Source organism: Ceratotherium simum, chromosome 9, assembly GCF_057802395.1.
Source record: "Ceratotherium simum simum isolate JZ-2026a chromosome 9, ASM5780239v1, whole genome shotgun sequence".
NCBI classification, from domain to species: Eukaryota; Metazoa; Chordata; class Mammalia; order Perissodactyla; family Rhinocerotidae; genus Ceratotherium; species Ceratotherium simum.
The window spans coordinates 46019181-46038589 of record NC_141908.1 but is presented as its reverse complement, the minus strand read 5'-3'; the positions used below and the strand labels follow the sequence as shown (position 1 = coordinate 46038589).

At 38.7% G+C, this 19409-nt stretch overlaps 1 protein-coding gene across 6 annotated transcripts in view; it reads right to left on the bottom strand.

The window, feature by feature from the left end:
- Positions 1-1061: 1061 nt before the first annotated feature.
- CSRNP3 (cysteine and serine rich nuclear protein 3) overlaps positions 1062-19409 on the bottom strand; it is a 189099-nt gene continuing 170751 nt past the window's right edge. For 4 of the 6 annotated variants that reach the window (XM_087435326.1, XM_004428242.2, XM_087435328.1 and 1 more), the window contains 2 exons: positions 15454-15750; positions 1063-13415 (listed from right to left, as the gene is read on the bottom strand). In XM_087435326.1, coding sequence (XP_087291452.1) covers positions 12360-13415; positions 15454-15750 — 1353 coding nt within the window. In that variant the 3' untranslated portion in view covers positions 1063-12359. Of the gene's footprint in view, positions 13416-15453; positions 15751-19409 lie in introns of all 6 variants that reach the window. The other 2 variants (XM_087435331.1, XM_087435330.1) reach the window with 1 other exon arrangement.

Here is a 19409-nt window from a genome sequence, read left to right as displayed (position 1 = left end):
CAGGAAGGGATGGGTCTACCATGAGACAACGGGAGCAAGAAGAAATATCCACTTAGATGCCTCTTGGGTGGGGTCATACCACAAAGTGAGCCACTGAGACTAGCAGAAGTGGTTGCTGCAGCTGAGGAGAATGTAGAATTTATAGTGAAAGAGGGAGATGGTGAGTGTCAGTTGTGGTTCTAAGACCAGCTGCGGTGGTAGAGGTTGTAGCTTATTCTACTAACCAAGCTCTTCTAAGTTTTCCAGAATCCTGGAGGGCCTGCTCCCTAAAATTTAAATGAAGAAGTAGATCTAAGGGATGGACTGTGGAAGACGTAGAGCGGTGCCACCTCCAAGGGTTCCCCTTCAAGGAAGGACTTTCCCAGCTTCTGAGAGTGCCATCAGCAAACAGCCTCCAGCCTTCAACTCTTTTCAGGTGTTTCCTCTACTACAGAGAACCAACTTGCCCCAGAGCCCTCCCTTCCTGCAGTGGACTACATCCAGTGACCGACTGTGAAGTGGCTATAAAGGCCCAGTCATTTTCAGCCCACCAGGCTCAGAGGAGCCCTTTATGCTCCAGAGCACCCAGGTGGGGACAGCCTGGTCAGTGAGGCACTCGTTCACTCCAAATCTTACATCTTTATCTAAGATCTAGGCTCATATTTCCTTCTCTCCACTTGTTATGTTCATTGAGTATTGCAGCATCAATTCAATGTCCAAAATGAATACTTCTCTTCCTCCTTACAACATCCTAATTTCTGTTAATGGTGTATCCAGTCTCTTAAGTTCTTCTCCATACTCCACCTACGGTATTTTAAACTCATAATCTTGTTGTTACTCTTAATCTCTCACACCCAAGTAGACCTTCAAATAACTGACCTTTTCTTTGCCAAAATCACCTAGACCTTTATCCTCACTCCTCCGAAGGGACCTGCTTGTCTTGTTCACTGCTGCTCCCTTATTCTCTAGCACAGTGTCCTAAACAGAGTAGGTCCTCAACAATTATTTTATTATTATTATTATTATTTTTGCTGAGAAAGATTTGCCCTGCGTTAACATCAGCTGCCAATCTTCCTCTTTTTGTATGTGAGCTGCCACCACAGCAAGGCAACTGACAGACGAGTGGTGTAGGTCCGTGCCCGGGAACAGAACCCGGGCTGCTGAAGTGAAGCACGCTGAACTTATCCACTAGGCCACTGGGGCTGCCCCAATAATTGTTTTTTGAATGAATAGTGATTGTAATAGCTACGAGGAAGATTTGTACTCTGGCATTCCCATCTTCCCAAGCCATCTGTGTACTGCAACCACACTGATTCCACACTACTAAACATCACTCTTATTTGGTTGAATATCCTCTTCTAATACCTTCAGGAATTCCCTCTTTCCCTAGGGATACAAATCAGACTCTTTGGACTGGTCTTCAGAGCTTTGAAATATCTGAATTGATTCTCATCTGATTGCTTATTTGTTCCCAAAGGTAAATCATCTGCTCCTAGCAACGTCCTTCTGCCCTGCACAGAAGGGGCGACTGGGTTCTGACTTAGCCTTTCCTCAAGCTGTTCCATGATGTGGACTATGGAATGCCCCCTACCAGCTGAAATTCTCCCTCCCCCTGAATCTTACACCTTCTCCATCCTTTCAGCCAGCCATCTTTCCCTCATCTGAACTCCTGTGAATGCACCACTCGTTTTTGTACTGCATATGTGTCAGTAAGCATGTTTAAAGTATCTACTATGTTCCAGGCACTAAACCAGATGCCGAGGACATGGAGAATAACAAGACACATTTTCTGTTCCCAGGGAATCCTGTAGAGGGAGTAGGTAACAAATAAGTGAGTACAGTGAGACTCAAAGGGGTTCTAATAAATGTCTGCATTGGGCATAAAAGAGCAGATAATCAATTTTCAGGAAAATCAGAAAGGCAACATAAAGGAGGGGACATCTGAGTTTTCTCTTGAAAAAATAAGTAGATGGCCATTAGAATTGTGCTGTCAGAATGGGATTGTGGGGTGTATATCCTGGGCACAAGGAGTAAGCTGAACACAGGCAGGGGAAGATGGAGTCTGGAGAAGTTTAAGCAGTCTGTCTTGTGGGCAACGGAGGACATGGGAGGCACAGAGAGAGTTTTATGAGCAAAAAGGCCAGAGAGGTTTGTTGTACTCAGATCTTAGGTGATCTTGTGGGGCATTCTGAAGAGTTTGGAGTTCCTCTTGTTGGTAATGAGGAAGGAACATCACAGAAGATTTTTTAGTGAGCAAGATGATCAAATTTGAGTTTGGGATGATCATACAATCACATATTTCTATTTAACTTTCAAAAATATAGATCCAGTGTCTAGATGTAAGAAAACAAATTGTTTGTGTGTGATGGGAGATGAGGAAGGATCCGTTTACTTTTTTCTTTATTCTATTGTCAATAAAAGTAAGTTTGCTTACCTTAAGTCAGCATTATTAAATAGCTAGGCATATGTATGTACCTACGTGTACACATGTATTCTAAACACCAAATCACACAGATTCTGCTTTAAGCAAAGAAAAACAAATACTACTAAACAGGTGAATTACAACATACTACTTACAAGAGGTTGGATTTGTGTTTGTAAAAATATCCTCCCAAATGTCATTTGGATAAGGAGTTCCTCTCTGGCCTTCATGTTTGTTTACACATCATTAATTGATGAAGGGGTTGAGTAGTTGAAGATGAAAACTTATTTAGCATCTCCGCTTAGAGAGCAATCATAATGAAGTTAGCACATCTTGGAGATGATAATGTCATGAGCCATTTCACAGGAACCGGGTTCACACACAACTTTTCAAGAATGTATCTGTTGCACAGAGGGAAGGAGGTATTTTTGCCTTGTGTTGTGACAGCTCAGGATGTGAGAACAAAGGATTTATACAAAATGCAACAAAAATGCAACAGTAGATACAACTTGGAAACCGGTTTTACTCTGCTGCAAACAAATGAACAAGATATTGTACAATATATAATAAAAAGTACAGCATAATACAAGTGCCACTAATAAAAGAAACAAGGATAAGACTTAAAAATGCTTATTTGTAATATATATATATATATATATACACTGCAATAAAAAGCCACAATAAATACACGAATTTCCATGTCATTCATAATAAATACTGAAAATATAAATACAGAAGACTACAGCTAATATGAATAAATTATTACAACATAAGGTCCAGGTTAAGTTCTGTTGAATATTATTGTAGCTTATTTTATATACCCTTTGGCATCTTTGATGTTATAACTTATACACAAGAGAAATCAATCTAGAAATTGTGTGACATACAACATGACATCTTAGTGTAAAGTGATTGTGTGTATGAACTGTAGTTTGATTTTCTTCCCTTTCAACCTTTCTAAGTGATTAGATTGAACATAACAGTAATAACATATCTATTGAAATATTATAGAAATTGAGTAAAAGTAAGAACAGAAATCATCTAAAAGATAAAACCAGTCACAATGTGAAAAAAAAATGTTACAGTGAGTTTATCTCACTGAGTTTTAAATTACTTTTTTTTGCCAACAAAAAACAAACGAAAAACAAAACCAAAAAAGCAAGTACTCTCAATAGACTTCCCTTGTGTAAAGACCATTCCCAATGTCCGAACATTTCAACATAGACTGAAGGATAACACCCAAGTGCTTTGGATCGTTTGATCTACCGTTACATTCATTTCACTAGATTTCACCAAAATTTGCAAATGTACCAAATTTCTATGGCAGCTGGAAAGTGGAGAAACAACTGATGTCCATGATCAAGACAAAGATACTGCAAAAGGTGACATTTGTCTATGCAACCAATTATACATAAATATTTTAAATGGGGAAAATGCATTTTTGACTAATGTCAAATGACCTTTTCCTATCAAATTGATATACCCTGTGACATTAAGGGAAACACATTGAAATAACAAAGTGCCATTTTCTGCATTAACAGGCATTAACCAGTACATATGTATTAATAGTTCTATCTTAAGAGGCTATTACACCAGAAATGCAATAAACTAAAATGAAAGCAGATCAACTTTACTAAGACACAATAAAGGCTGAGGTTTTTAGGAACAGAGTTGTAATCTACAGGTTTTCAATTTTTTTTTTAACTATTTCTGTACTGTAAATGTCTAGTGTTTATTTTACATCAAACACTTTTGAAACATGTTTCACAAACTACGCCTCAGACTTATTTCCATAGAGGTGCCTAGAGTCAATTAAAACATGGGCCAAATGATTCAACATTCTTTACATAAGCATTCTATAGCTTTTTTTTTTTTTTTTAAAGCAAAAAAGGGTTATTTCCCCTAGTGTTATTTGTGGGGAGCAACCACATTGATGTGGCTGTCATTTCACAAGAGCATCCGAATTGGGGAGATAAGCAGCTGTACTGAGATGGAAAAAAATCCCATGGAGAAAGGAAACTGACTTCGGGGGTGCTCCCCATCTTCCGGTTAGGTCTGACTCGGAGTTGGAAGCAACTCTGAGCAAACAGAATATGCTCTGGAAGCTGCAGAGGGGGCTTGGATCAAGTGATGTAATCAGAAAAAAATCACCACCCTCCTGGACTCCCCCTCTCATTTTCAGGCCTTGTCAAGATGACAAATTTTTAAATCATTTTGCTGATCCCTCAGAAGGCAAGCAGCCATTGTTTAAATACCACGGGGACAAAGGCTGGGATCAAATGGTGGCTGAGTAATTCTCTGGAGTCATTTTATTCCACATCAGACTCTCCACAACTAGTCACATCTTCCCCAGAAGGAGTGGAAAAACTTGAGATTCTCATTTTTCATTTTAGGGTAAAGAAAGGTTAACAAGAAGGTACTTATTTACAAGCAAGAAGGTAGAAAATGCTCACTTTTGTCATTGTAACTTCTCAGAAAATTGAGCAGCTTAAAAGTTGAGTCTCTTGATCCTAGTTCTGATGTTTGCCACCGGGGATCTGAAACAATCACTTTTCCTGACATTACCTCTTGACGTCACAGCGAGGGTAAAACAAAAATACAAAAATGAAAAACAACTATAGCCACATTTGTCGAGAATAGGTCATGTTATTGAGCATTGTCTCAATACCCACGTCTTTATTTTTAAAAATCTGATTTCTTATGAAATCATCAAATGCAATAATCATCAAAGGTCGGGGAAACCCAACTTTCTTTGAGTCCCCAGCACAATGGCCCAAATCACCGCAACTGTTGCCAGGTGCCTAGCTCACACAGACTGGCCAAGACATTTTCTTATTGTGAGAAAAACCTAAGAGAACTGGAGTGTGTTGCCAAGGAAACCGCCTTCCCTAGAGATGTTAAGAATAGATGGGTATCTATCCTGTTGGGCATGCCTGAGTGACAGTCCTCCCTGGAGGTAGATAGATGAGCCAGATGACCTCTGGAGATCTCTTGTAGTCTCAGGACTATAAAATTTGAAGAATACAGAAGAATCTCAAACTTTCCATTATTCACACACAGTTGGCCATTGTATCTTTGAAAAGATTAAACTATTCTGAGACACCCGTTTGGCATGACTAGTGCCTAATGAATCAAGATTCATACAATAACCTTTGGCAGTGAATTCTATTTGCTTATGGTACAAAAAAAATGACTTTGCCTACTAATAAATTTAAAATATCAAGTTCAGCTATCATTTGGGTATCATTAAATCATCCAAGGATCAACACTAAATTAAAGAAAAAACAAAAAAAACCCCTAATCTCTGGCAATTTATTTCCTAGATATTTAGGTTTTTCCTCTTTAGGAGAATTCAGATTTGCATTTTATTTCATTTCTCCCTTCTCTTTCATATTTAAGTAAAATTTCAAAATGTTATCTAGATCTTTGACTTTGTTTTGAACATGGGTGGCTTTACTTATGGCTAAGGAGAAAAGCTTGGTGGCCAACATAAAAAGCAGGAACAAAACAAAATTGGATAAATTATGCTACAGCGTTAGAAATTTCAATCTCACTTTTTATCAGATCCCTATGTAGAGACAACAGCAAAACCACATTAGGAGGCCACATCCTCTGACAAGAGGGTTTCTGGTCGTACCTAGCATGGCAGTAGGACTGGATGAAGATGTCTGGTGATAGAAACAGCTAGATAATTTTTAAAGAGATATTTTCTAACTCAATTTCCTTGCAAATACTCATTAATAAATAACTTTTAAGATACTCATAAGCCAGATAAAAATATTGAGAGAAAGCCAAAAGAGAAAAGAGAGGGTTACCCAACAAAGAAGCTATTCCAAAATGACAACTGAAACCATCCAAACAGGTCACATAAATTAGCTTAGACAAAGGACAGGCTAATTTCTACCATAAATTTGTCTTCCCTTAAACCCTTCTAATCGGTATACATTATCTTAAAAATATTTAAATCGCCTCACACATGTCACTAAAACCAGAGTTACTGAACTGTCTTGACTATCACCATGGTAATGAGTCATGCCAAGGAAGGAATGACATCATTAGCATGTTGAATACAAACATTGTCCAAAAAAAATCCTATCATATTCCTTTGAAACTTTAGTTCTGCCAGACACTTTTATGAGCTGAAATAAAATGACACACACGAGTTGGCTTTTCTTGAATTATAAGCAAGTATAAAGTGTCAAATAAAAAGCAATTACCCTGTATAGCGATATATTTACCACAAGTGAAAGAAAGTAGTCAACAACGTGACTTAAATCTTTGAAATTGCTTCATTTTCCATGAATGTAACAAGTACCTGTATTTACTACAATTCCAGGCTACATGTCAATTAATTAGATTACAAAAACTGCATATAGAAAATGAACCAATTTAGGCTTTGAATCTGGTTGTATACACTGCTTCCCATTGTTCTGTCTGAATCACCACTGTCAGGATACAAAACCTAAGGTATCACATTTACTATACAGACAGCACAAAGTTAGACTAACCCCAGGACTGCTCACCAGCTAAAACCCAGGTCATATCAAGCTTTTGAGTTTGAATTTCCGATAAGAAAAAAATGAAACATCTGCATTGGTTAGGAAGGGGGGGTCTCATGGAGTAGCTTGAAAGCTATGAGAGGAGTTGAAGTAAAACTTAGAAGTGATTGTTTTATAGAGTCACATTGAATATACAGCAGGTAAAATAGTAAAGAGATCTTTTATTTCCATGTTCATTACTTTTGACAACAGTCTATCACTCATTTTAATCTAAAATGTGTTTAAATCTTAAAAATAGTTTCTTTAGCATGTTGTAGCTCTGTTTTTATTTTTTTAAAGCCTCAAATGATCTGTAGATAGTAAGATATAATTGATGTGGACGGTAGGCAGATGTGAGCACCAACTGGGTTGTCCCCACCGTAACTGCCCTTTCTAGGTTTCCGGCTTGCATTTGTGAGTCTAGTTTTTCTAGTATAATAAAGTTCCAGCTTTTCAGCTCTGCTGAAACTTTATGGTTCCTAGGAGAGACCACCAATTATTAAGCTTATATTTCATCCTCACTCCACGCGACACTTCCATAATTCTAGTAAATTTTCAAATTGCTGATGTTCAGTTAAATTAAGTCAATTAAATTCTTTAATGCTACAGAAAACATCTGACAAGTTGTCCTATTTGTGCAAAGCTGTGGCATTTGGCTTAAACATTTAAGTTACTTGAGCACAAGTTAGCAGATCTCAGAAAGAATACAGTAATCTGTAGTCACAAATTTGTGTTACAGCTAAGAGTGATTAAGGCTTTAAACTTTTGGTGTTGGTTGTGGTAAGGATACACAGATAGTTCCAGTTTCAAATTACAGTCAAGTCTTGAGTTTGAAAGCATGAAGGTACTTCCCATTTAAGGTTGGTATTTTATACACTGACTTCAATAATGACACTCTCAAATCTGAGAGAGAATAGGAGCAGATGACATTTTAAAGAGAAAGATTAAGTCATATTTGGAGAAATGGAAGGCTTTATGGCATCTTTTTAAAAGGCAGTCTCTGGTTGACTTCTGAGGATGTCAGTTTTCCACCTGCTAATGGTTTGTAACTCCAGCTAAGAGTGAGGGGGCCAAACGACCTCTCTGTTTTGTACAGGTTGCCAGGTAATGCCTTTGGAACTTGGAACTAGGGTTTTGCTATTTTGATAGGCTATTTATAAATAGAAGTAAGAGCGATTGTGTTCCACACTGTTGTTTCAAAGGTTTCCTGGGCTATGCATGAGTCAACCTGCCTTTGAAACTGTCTGGTAGGAGTTTGCTGGTGTAAGTTTAGCATCACTTATAAAAATCTAACACTGAAAAGCAATTAGCTGAATATCTCTCTCATTCAATCCAGTTCTAGCTGAGTCTAGATTTAATTCACAAATTTCAGATAGGGGGTGAGGCAAGGATGATCCAGTGAGTTCCATTAATTTTGGAAAAAGAATATCCTTTTAGTTGCAGTTTGCATATAATTAGACAAGAATTGACATCATTTTTCTAATACCAATTTATAAAATCACAAATTAAAAGGATTATGATGAGGCTTGATTGATTATTTCATGCCACTCTTCATCATCATCATAATCCCTTAGAATTTCTAGTGTTCCCCCCACTCTTTTTACCACGAACTCTTTTTTCCTCTAACACAGTAGGTGTTCAATAAATATTTGTTGAAAGAAAGTATGGATACTTAATAAATTCTAAATATCAAAAGGGTTATAAACTTGTACAACAATATCAGAAGTTTAATCAAAAAACCAGTGATATATCAATTTATAGGAAATAAATCATCATATATTTTCCTGTTGAATGATAACCAAATCAGAATCTAGAAGTCATCTGTTAGAATGTAAAATTTTAAAGAACATAATCACTTATAATCTCTTTGCTTCTTTAGTAATTTGTGTCCAGTGTTGCTGCAACTCATAGTTTTTTCTTCTGGGGGGGTATTGCTGGGCCACATATGATTGTGAATATTTTATCACTCAAATATTAATTTCACATTTTATATGTGTCTGGCACACTGGGAAAAATATAGTTTCATCACAAAGAAAAGATTGGCTTTCAAAAAGTAACTATACCATTCAATTAACCAAAAGACATGAGACAGACTTTAAGTTACTTGTGCCTTAATAATCAATGATCAAGAGACAGAAAAAACTTAAGTAAATGTATTTCATTGACTTCCTTCTCTCAAAAGAAACCTAGAATGACAAAGGAAATGCAAGCTGCTTCAGCCACTTGACTTGCAAATCAATTTGGCCTGGATTATAACTGGGAATTAAGCCCCAATAAAAGGTATAGGGCTGGTGCTAAAACAACAGGCACCAAGGCAAGAAGCTTTGCCATTGACAGTGAATGACTGAAAAGCTGTGTCAAAAAAAGACTATAATTTGGTTAGATGTACTATGGGGGCAATAGAACAGCTGCAGGTCAGGTTATTGTGTCTTGGCATAAAGATCTTAAATACCCCAACTAGCTGCATCTAGCTTGATCCCCATTTTAAAAAGCTTAGAAAAACTGTAGCGCTTTCCTGGCATGTGGGCAGTTTTTGTTGAATAAAGGGCTATTAACGGAAAAAAAAAAAGTCAGATAGAACACTGTGTTCTCTCAGCTTTTCTGGGAAAGGAAGTAACAATGAAAATGACTCCATCACTAGTATTATTTGCAACTTTGACCCAATATTTTCAAACTATTTCTGTAAAAATTATCCTCTTTTCTAGACCACGTTTTTAGATCATAAAACCCAACCAGATTCTATGGTGGGAAAAATTCAGTACTCATTGGCCATTGCCTAAAATCTGTCATTCTCCAGTGTGTGGTATACATCTATTTTGTGTGTGTGTGTGTTGGGGTGGGGGAAGTAGGGGTGTTTTCATAGGTAATCTGTGTATGTAGATTGTAGAGGATGTTTAGGGGTTAGGTTACGCACAGGAAAATTTGGAATGGAAGCTGTCATGGTTGGAAGTTTAGTCCTTCTGTGTAGCAGTGACTTTCAACCCCAATTGGACGGAAAGGGGAAAAAGCTCTGGTTTTTTGTTTGCCTTTTTGTAGGTTAAGCATCCCTTTGGAAATGAAGCTACAAAACAGATACCCAGCCAAACGTAAACAAATAGGTGTCAACCTTCTTGTGAAAATAAAGCTGAACTAAATTAAATATCTATCCTTTCAGAAACTGGACTGACAGTCTGCCCTTCAACTCTACCCCAGCCAGAGTCATCTCTTCCCCACTCTGCCACACTCTGTGTTTCAAGAATAAGCTGAGTGCTTCACATGTAACTACTTCAAGGGCTTGTAATGGTCTAGCAAATATGGCGCACACGATTCTTTCACGTGCTTGAATGAAAGAACAATAGCCTCTTGTCATTTTCTCTTTGGGCCTGTGCTCTTTAGATTATATTGGTAGGGGAAAGAAATTTGGAGATCAAGCACTAAAAACTGCAGCTTTGTAGACAACATGGGATATACTATTGAGATTTGAGCAAAATCCCAATCTGGTTAGTCCAAAGGGCTTATCATTCAAAGGGAACATCCTTGTCCCCATTACTACCACCTCCATAAGGACAAACCCAAAGCTCCTTTAATGTTAATATTAATGGTTATAAATTTGGCCCAGTGGTAGGACAGAGAAAGGGCTCCTAGGAACCAACTGCACAGTGGAAGAGCTGTCAAGTAAACATGTTTTCCCCAAATCAAGTTTTAGTAGAAACTTTTCCATTGGAGGACTTTCTCTAGATCAAAGCTTTTAAGTACAATTAAATAAAATAGTATTCTTTTAAGGAATTGAGATCTACAATATATTTATATCCATATTTCTAAACATCCAAGGCTAAAAGACATAAAAAATAAGTCGCGATGCAGTCACTGAATAGCAAGGCATGTCCACGTTTCAAAGAGGCATAAGACATGAAATGATATAACAGTAGAAGGTCAAAAATGTGAAACAGATTTAGCATAGTCATATTGCATTAAAAAAAAAGGTAGAACACACCATTTAGTTACCTAAATTAATTTACAGGAAAACGGGATCTTAGAAGTCCTCCGACGAACCAAGTGCAGAGAATCTAAAGGTGGGGAGTGCACGTTTTATTTCTATCTGTCCCCTTTAATAAGAGAACGTGAGGTAATTAGAAAATATTCAATGCATTCTGGACTGTTCTGCTAATTGTCCCAGGCAAGGGAAATCAAAATGCTTCAGAAAAGTAAGGCCTAGCAGAGTATTTGGGTAGAGGCCTCCCTTCAATCAGCTGGTCACTAAATGGGAATCTCATTATACACTCACTTCGTAGAGATGGATTGATCACGCTGTAGAAAAGGCTGGTCGCTGAGGATGTGTTTCTTCCACGTTTCCTCAGCCTCCTCTGCTTTTACCGAGTTAGGTCGTCAGAGTGGCGAAGGAAAATAGGTCATTTTTCCTTCATAAAGTATCATTGGATGATTCCTCTATATTAATTATATGAACCTTATATAGTTACAGATTAAAAAAATTGTTTTTAATTTTTCATCTCAAAGAGTTCTCAGTCCCCACCCCTCACAAGGTACCATGAAGGGGCACTAAAGTGCATTTTGATGTAGGGGAGTAGAGTTTAAAGGTGCTGTCCAAGCTAAGAACCAAGATGATGCTGTTTAAAAAAGAAAGGCAATTCCTTCTACCTCCATCTCTGGAGTCAGCTGAGGGAGGGCAATGAACTAGGCCCTCGCCAGAGGATTGTCCTAACTCTTAACTTTAGAGAAAACTGTGTAAGGACCTGCACATATAGACTCATTTATTTGTCCAAAATAGCAAAAATAGGCCTATTTCACCCTTAAGAAAGTATTTGCAAATCTGATCAGTCATGATCATAAAAACGTGAATGGATTCCAGATGCAATCCATGTGGGCATGCTTGGTGGTACTAACTATGCATCTTCAGCTTAAAAGAACATGCTGCTGTTCATTTTCATCAAAACATGACTTCTAACTACCATAAATAAAATACACCTGAAACAATTCAATCTTTTTCTTACAATAATTACTTTTACATTAAAAAGTCACCATCATCTTCAGATATATCGAAAATTAGGACTCTAAATCTTAATTATTTCCCAGTCTTAGTTAACAATCTTGCACAGGCCCAATAATCCAAAACTTGGAGCTCTGATCTACACAGCTTGGCAGGTTTCACACAGTTTGACAGGTAGGCAACTGTGAGATATGCTTTTTTAAAATTAGCATTTTCTATCAAAACAGTCTGAAATCTTTTAAAATCCTCATAGAGACTGTATTTGTACAATGCCACAGTCACATAGCTAGAAAGGAGAAAACAAAATACAGTCTGGAAGATTCACCACAGTCCAAGTTTTCTCGGTCCTTAGTTTAAACAACCATGAGCCCAGGAAATCCAATTAAATACAGTGCTTTAAATAGGAGAAGACTTGGTCCTAGAATAACTTAAGCTACTAAACAGGGACAGTCTCAACCACGGGTGATTTGATGCACTCTTCGTGCAATCTGCTCTTTTCTGCAAGGCTCAAAGAATTTTCAGCAGGATGCTCTGAAATGTGACTGTCACCATTCAATGTAGAGACAAACCCTTCCTGGGAGGGGCCTTTCAAGTATGAGTGAAATTCCACTTGAGGATGATTGGACCTATGTTCGGGATATAAGCTATTGCAGGGCACACCGCTGTCATTTTCTGAAGAGGAGCAGCAAACGATGACCGAGGGGTTGGCAGCTGGGTAGTGGGAGGTGCCGTAGGCTTCTTCTGCTTGTCGGGCATAGTCAACAAACTGCTCCGGGGTCATGGTGTAAGGCACCAGCGAGAGGGTACCATTTTTGACAGTATCTCTTTCAGAGTAGTTCTCAGAGATCTGGTTAGGAGTTCCTGGAATGTGGCTATCTATTTGGTAATACAGAGTTGAAGAGTTGGCATAAAAAGGAGCATTTTTCGTGTGGCTTTCATGAACGGCGGTGCCATCAGAATAACAAAGGACGGAAGGAAGAGGGACAACTTCAGCATGGGTACCCAAACCTTCCACGAAGCTGTCCCCTTTCTCATCATCGTCATCCTCTTCCTCCTCCTCCTCTTCTTCTTCCTCTTCCTCCTCCTCATCTGACTCACTAGGTGCCAAGCTTTGCGTGCTAGAATCAGTGACTCCGCTGCAGAAGCTGCTCCCATCCTCCTCTTCCTCCTCCTCCTCCCCTTGGCAATCTAATTCCTCAGCGGACTGCAGGTGCAGCACAGCAGCCTGCGGTTCAGTTTCAATCTCAAAATTGTCTGCGATAGAATATTCTACGGAGTGAGCGACAGGGCCCATGGAACTACTGTGAGCGCTTATCTCACTGTGGCAGCCGTTCAGTGCGGGGATTTGCTGCTCTCGGTTTTTCTCCAGTTCCAGTTTCATTATTGTGTGCAAAAAGTGAGTCCGGACACGGATAGGATTAAATTCAATTCTACCTGCCGTGTTACTACATCCTTCTTTAGTGCAGCCACATGGGAAAGACATTCGATCCACCTTGGAAGGAAGAACACAGGTTAGCCCCACGGAACTCTTACAAACCAAATGAAAATCCAGTATCTTTCCGCAACCCCTTTGAGTCTGGCATTACTTAATTCCACTCACGCCAGAACAAATGACCATCAAACTGAAAACAGTAATGAAAAGGGGAAGTAAAGGCTTAAAACCTAAGAGTTCACCTAGTTTTAAAACCTGTATTCAAAATAAAAGTGAGTTATGGTTATAAGCGTATATTTTTAGTTCATTGACCCCTCCTGTGCTTTCTTGACTTCTTACTCCATTCTCCCTTTTTTCCCTTCTCTCTATTCCACTAATTTTGCTCCGATTTTTTCAATGTTTCTGTCCTTTCCCCACGCTCCCTTTCCTTCCACTGCATGCGAGTTCACATGCCCAATTTTAAACACACTTACTGCTCTCATCTCCACCTGCTATTTTTAATTTAAATTATATGACATTTCCCATACTAGCCATGCCCCTTTTTCTTTGCTTATTATAAAGTGAACTTCTCTGCCCGAGGAGTCCAGATTGACACCACTTAGTATCATGCAGCCTGATAATTCACTTTCATGGGTTTACCTTCTCATTCTTGTGGATCCTTGGTAGATGATGTACGTGTACTGCAGGGCTGCGAAGGGTGTGCACGCTCATGACTGACTGGTGGACTCATGTGTTTAGGTCCTGGCTCCCCACCTCCCATCCATCAGACTACAAGCTTTTCAAGGGAAGGGATGTTCATTTACACAATATCCCAAAATTATTTGAGTGATTGGACTGTAGATAGAGTCATTGGGTTCAGCAAGAGTCAGTGGACTGAGCGCTTGACTCAGGTGAGAAGTGGAATTCTGGGCAATCCAAGCATACTCCTAAGATATTTGCAAATGGTTTCAGACTCCGCCACTTAACCTGTATGCAGACCAGAGCCCAGGCAACCAGCAAGAACTTGCCCTGCTTGTCACCTTATCGAAGTGGGGGGAATTTCCTGTGCTACAGAGAAGAAACAGATTGTAGCACAGTCATCCTGGTCCCCATAAAAAGTAGTAGCAGATGTCAGAGCCAGAATCTATAGCAGTTTTCCTCATCCTGAATCCCTTTTCTGTGAATCCACCTCAAGCAACTGTTCAGCTGATGAGAACTGTCTTTTCCTTTGGCCTGCCCGAGGGGCTCTCCTTATTGACAGAGACAAGTTTCCCCATAAAATAACATCACCCAACTAATCATGGAGTACCAGTGACATTATAGCTGGATGGAGACCTGAGAATCGTCTAGTCCAGGGGTTGGTAAACCTTTTTTTGTAAAAGGCCAAAGAGTAAATATTTTAGGCTTTGTGGGCCTTATAGTCTCTGCGGCAACTAAACTCTGCTGGAGAAGAATGAAAGCAGTCCCGGACAACACGTAAACAAACAAACAAACAAAAACGTGGCTGCGCCTCAATAAAACTTTATTTACAAAAACAGCTGACAGGCCAGATTTGGCCTGTGAGTAATAGTTTGCCAACCTCTGATTTAGTCCAGCCCATTTGTTTTAGAGATGTGGAAACTGAGCCCAGAAAGTTTACCTGACTTGCCAGTTTTACATAGCTGGAAAAAGCAGAGCCAGGAGTAGAACTCAGTTTTCTTTAGTCCCAGTCTAGTAATTTTTCCACTAGGCTATACCATCTCTAACCAAGCATCATTTTACGACCCATGGATGGATCAGAAAATACAAACTCAAATGTTAGAGTTGTCATGATCTCCCTGAATGTTTATAAAAAGCCAAAATAAGCTAGTATAACAAACGAATCCAAGGGGAAATAATTTCCATGGACTCAGCTGCAGCTTGGGTTGCCTTTCACATTATATCTTATGTGTATAAGCATATTATGTACACCCATGAATGTCCTCGACTTAGTAGTTCTCTCTTCTTGAATCATGTGTCTTGCCTGGCCCCAAAGTTTCCTTCCACGTGTGGGAAACTTCACTATATGTAGCACAACTGCCTCTTTAGGGTGTGGCATATAATGTCTTGTCTTTGGAGTCCCTGAAATCCCCATCCTTACCTGACACTTAATGCCTGCCAGGCTGCAGGTACACGTTTCTGGATCACAGAACACGCGGCAGTCACAGCCACAGTCCTCTCGCGATAGGCGGATGGCTCGCAGCTCGTGCTTTTCTTCCACATCAATTTTTTTCACTCCGGACGCCCGCAGCAGCGCTCTCCGTTTTTTGGTTGGCAGGGGTTGTAGAAAGAAGTACTCGTCTACCTCTGTGTTGTCTAAATCAATATCATCATCAGAAATGTCGTCCACTGTAAGGGTGCTAGCTTCTTCCGATTCCACTGTGCCATTCTTAGTCATCTAGAAATACAAAGCAGCAAATAAGAGACTTAGCCTGGGCAGGGTCTAAAATCCCTTACTTTCATACTCGGTAGGAGTGAAACTACTGTATAACATCATGTCCCCAGAATCAATAAGTGTTTGGGGTCAAATCATTTCCTTTTATTTTTCTCTTTAGAGAAGTCACAGGGAGGAAAATGAGGCATCAAAATGAGAGGCTTTTAAATGTACTGGTAACAGAAGACTGTTAATTGGAACTCTAACCTCCTGAGGTTAGGAGCTATAGTTCTTAGAGCTTTTAACCAGTGCGATGTGAAAGAGACCAAAGGTTACAGATGCCCATCAGTGAAGGCTATCTTTAGACTCCGTTCGTGACGGGCAGCTCTGATGTTGGGATAAACGTGTCCTTGTTCAGAGGTGATAGCATCTTAGTGGAAGCCGTTGCCACCTAAATCAGCAAACATGTTGTCCTTGAAATAACGACCCTATCTTGGTCTCCAGCAAAACCATGGACTAGGAAATAAACTTGTGCTGCACTGTGCTATTGGGATTACAAACACGGTTACCCTACAGAACATTCCAAGAATGAGGGCTTGATATGAAGTAATCAGTCAGGTCAGTGTGCTCTCAGTAAGACAAGGAGCAGAGGGCAGTGCCGGCAGGCTCTCTCCAACAGGCAACTGAAACACTAAACTCAGCCCTCAAAGGAGTTCACAAGAACCTGTGCCCAAAGCAATACCTTCTGCATAATAGCTCGTGTGGGCAACTATATCTCATATACCTGTAACTATTCTGCTTCTATTTATATTTCTTTTCTAAATTAATTTCATCCATCAATAAACCCTGAATCAGTATTTCACTTCTTATTGTTATACCACCACATATTATGTTTCTTTCACAAAAATAACATTTAGAAAGAGATATTTTCTCTGAATATGAGCAAGAAATGTATTCTGAGAAGCAGCACAGGGATAAATGCAGAAACTCCAAAAGGGATTATTCAAGAAAGTTCTAAATGCAGAAGCTATTTTGATTCTTTAATTTTTCAGTGTGTTATATCATAAACTTCATTAATTGTAATTATTACCATGCTTTTTGATCTTAATAACAGTTCAGTCATTACACAGTTAAAATACTCTGGTGACATCAGATATCATTCTCTCATGTTCAGAGGAAAAAGATCAACACTTGGATAAGAATATTTATTATTGACTAAAAAATCCCAAACCAGACAACGCTGAATGTATTGGAAAACAAATAGAAGACTAGTCTTTGCCCTCAAGTAGAGGAAACAACATAGTAGCAAGCATGTATTAAATATATTACAAAGGGTCCCTGAAATGCATTTTCAAAAGCTACTAAACTATATTTTTTGAATATTTCAGAGCTTAAATCTGTGTTCTTGCAAAGATGGGCATTCCCTTTCATTGGGTTTTGTTTCTCAGTGTCATCCGCAATGTATTTCCTTTCTTGGCATTTCTTTATAAATATGTATTGGTTAAGCTGTCCAAGTTCCTGTGATGTCCACTACTAGGAGGTTACTTTGATTGATTGCTTTTATCATTTTCGTTAATTCTTATTTGCTAACAGAAGCATCTTTCTATCTGTAAGGATCTGATTTTCTAAGGAATTCAAGTGTGTAATTGCCTCACATATACTCAGTCCTCTGTGATTGGTAAAGCTGCATTAACAAATAAGAGAGCTACCTTTCCCATCTTGTCACCTGTAGGGTGTTTAGATTTGTTTTCATTAAGGCTTGGCCTGCCTATGTGAACCTCCTCAAGCTTCTGACTCCACAGCGCATGTAGAGCATCCAGGACTTGGTTATCTTGACTCATTTCAATACTTCCTTCCTACTTAATCTCCATGTTCTATAATATTTATCCTCCTTCGTGTAACTGGTAACATTATAAAAACTACAAAAAAATCCCCTATTTTATATTAACAGGTTTTGATTTTTAAAAAAATAATAGTTGCTATCATATCAATGAAAATTTTTAGGGCAATGTGAATAACTAATCGGCATCTAAAAATTAAAAAAAAAACCAACTGTATCTCACATAAACTACGGAAGATGCTTACTCCAAATATAAGTGCTCTTAGAAATAAAATCTGCATCTCTTATTCCCACATACAAATTACAGTAGACAATTTCATTTCAAAATAAAAATTCCACTAAGAATCTGAAAGTCCTTCACACAGAGCTATGTACTGTTTTCACTCTTGTTCAAAAACCCACAGGGGCCCTAATCTAGATTTTCAAAATCTCACATTAACATTGAAGTGATCTGGCTAGGTTTTATCCTTGTCTCTCCAATATCATCTCTGCCATTTCTAACGAAAACTGGAAATATTCTAGTTCATCAATTGGCTGATCTTCCCCTCCTCATAATTTCTGGTTTGTTATGTAACCATTGAAAGATATCATTCTCTTCTATCCCCTCGGAAGTCCTTCCCCAGCTCTCTCCAGTCTACACCCATTTCCTCCTTTGAAACCCAGGCCAAACCTACTGAGTTTAAATACTCTGTAAAATCAGAGTATTTCATAGATTATTTTCAAATGCATTTTCTCATATTAGAGCAAAAGGGAAAAAAAGTCAATGAGCTCCCTATTTCTGTCCACAACTCATGTCTATCATTCTCTCAAGACCTAGTGCAAAGAAACCAGGGAGTCTTCCAACATCATCTCATCTACTTTTGCTGACTCCTTTACTCCATGACCCATCGTCACAAGAATGTTCATTTTGTACATTTTTTTCTCTTTTCCCCCCAACTTTATAGAGATACAATTGACATATAACAATGTGTGAGTTTAAGGCGTACGATGTGTTTATTTGATACACTTATAGATCGTATAATGATTACCACTGTAGCATCAGCTAACATCTCCATCATATCACATAATTACCATTTCTTTTTCGTGGTGAGAACATTTCAGATATACTCTCTTAGCAACTTGCGAGTATATGATACAGTATTGTCAACTACAATCGTTATGCTGTACATTAGCTCTCCAGAACTTATTCACCTTATGACTGGAAGTTTGTACCCTTTGACCAACATCTCCCCATTTCCCCCACCCTCGAGCAGCTGGTAACCATCATTCTACTGTCTGTTTCCATGAGTTGTACTTTTTTAGATTCCACATATAAGTAATATCATACATTATTTGTCTTTCTCTGACTTATTTCACATAGCATAATGCCCTCAAAGTCCATCCATGTTGTCACAAATGGTAGGACATCCTTCTTTCTCATGGTTGAGTAGTATTCTATTGTATATACATATAACATATTTTTCTCTTGACATGAGTGTTACCTTTAAATGTCTTCTTCATATCTCAAAATAGACTCATTGAATCTTCAGACTTTAGTTCATCAGATGCAGCCTCCTTATATTAGGCATGATGAGGTCCAGATTAATTTGGACCTCTGCAAAACATGCTTGTAAAACCTAATTCCCTGACCTCTATTTTTTTTTTTTTTTTTTTTGTGAGGGAGATCAGCCCTGAGCTAACATCCGGGCTAATCCTCCTCTTTTTGCTGAGGAAGACTGGCTCTGAGCTAACATCTATTGCCCATCCTCCTCCTTTTTTCCCTCCCCAAAGCCCCAGTGGATAGTTGTATGTCATAGTTGCACATCCTTCTAGTCGCTGCACGTGGGACGCGGCCCCAGCATGG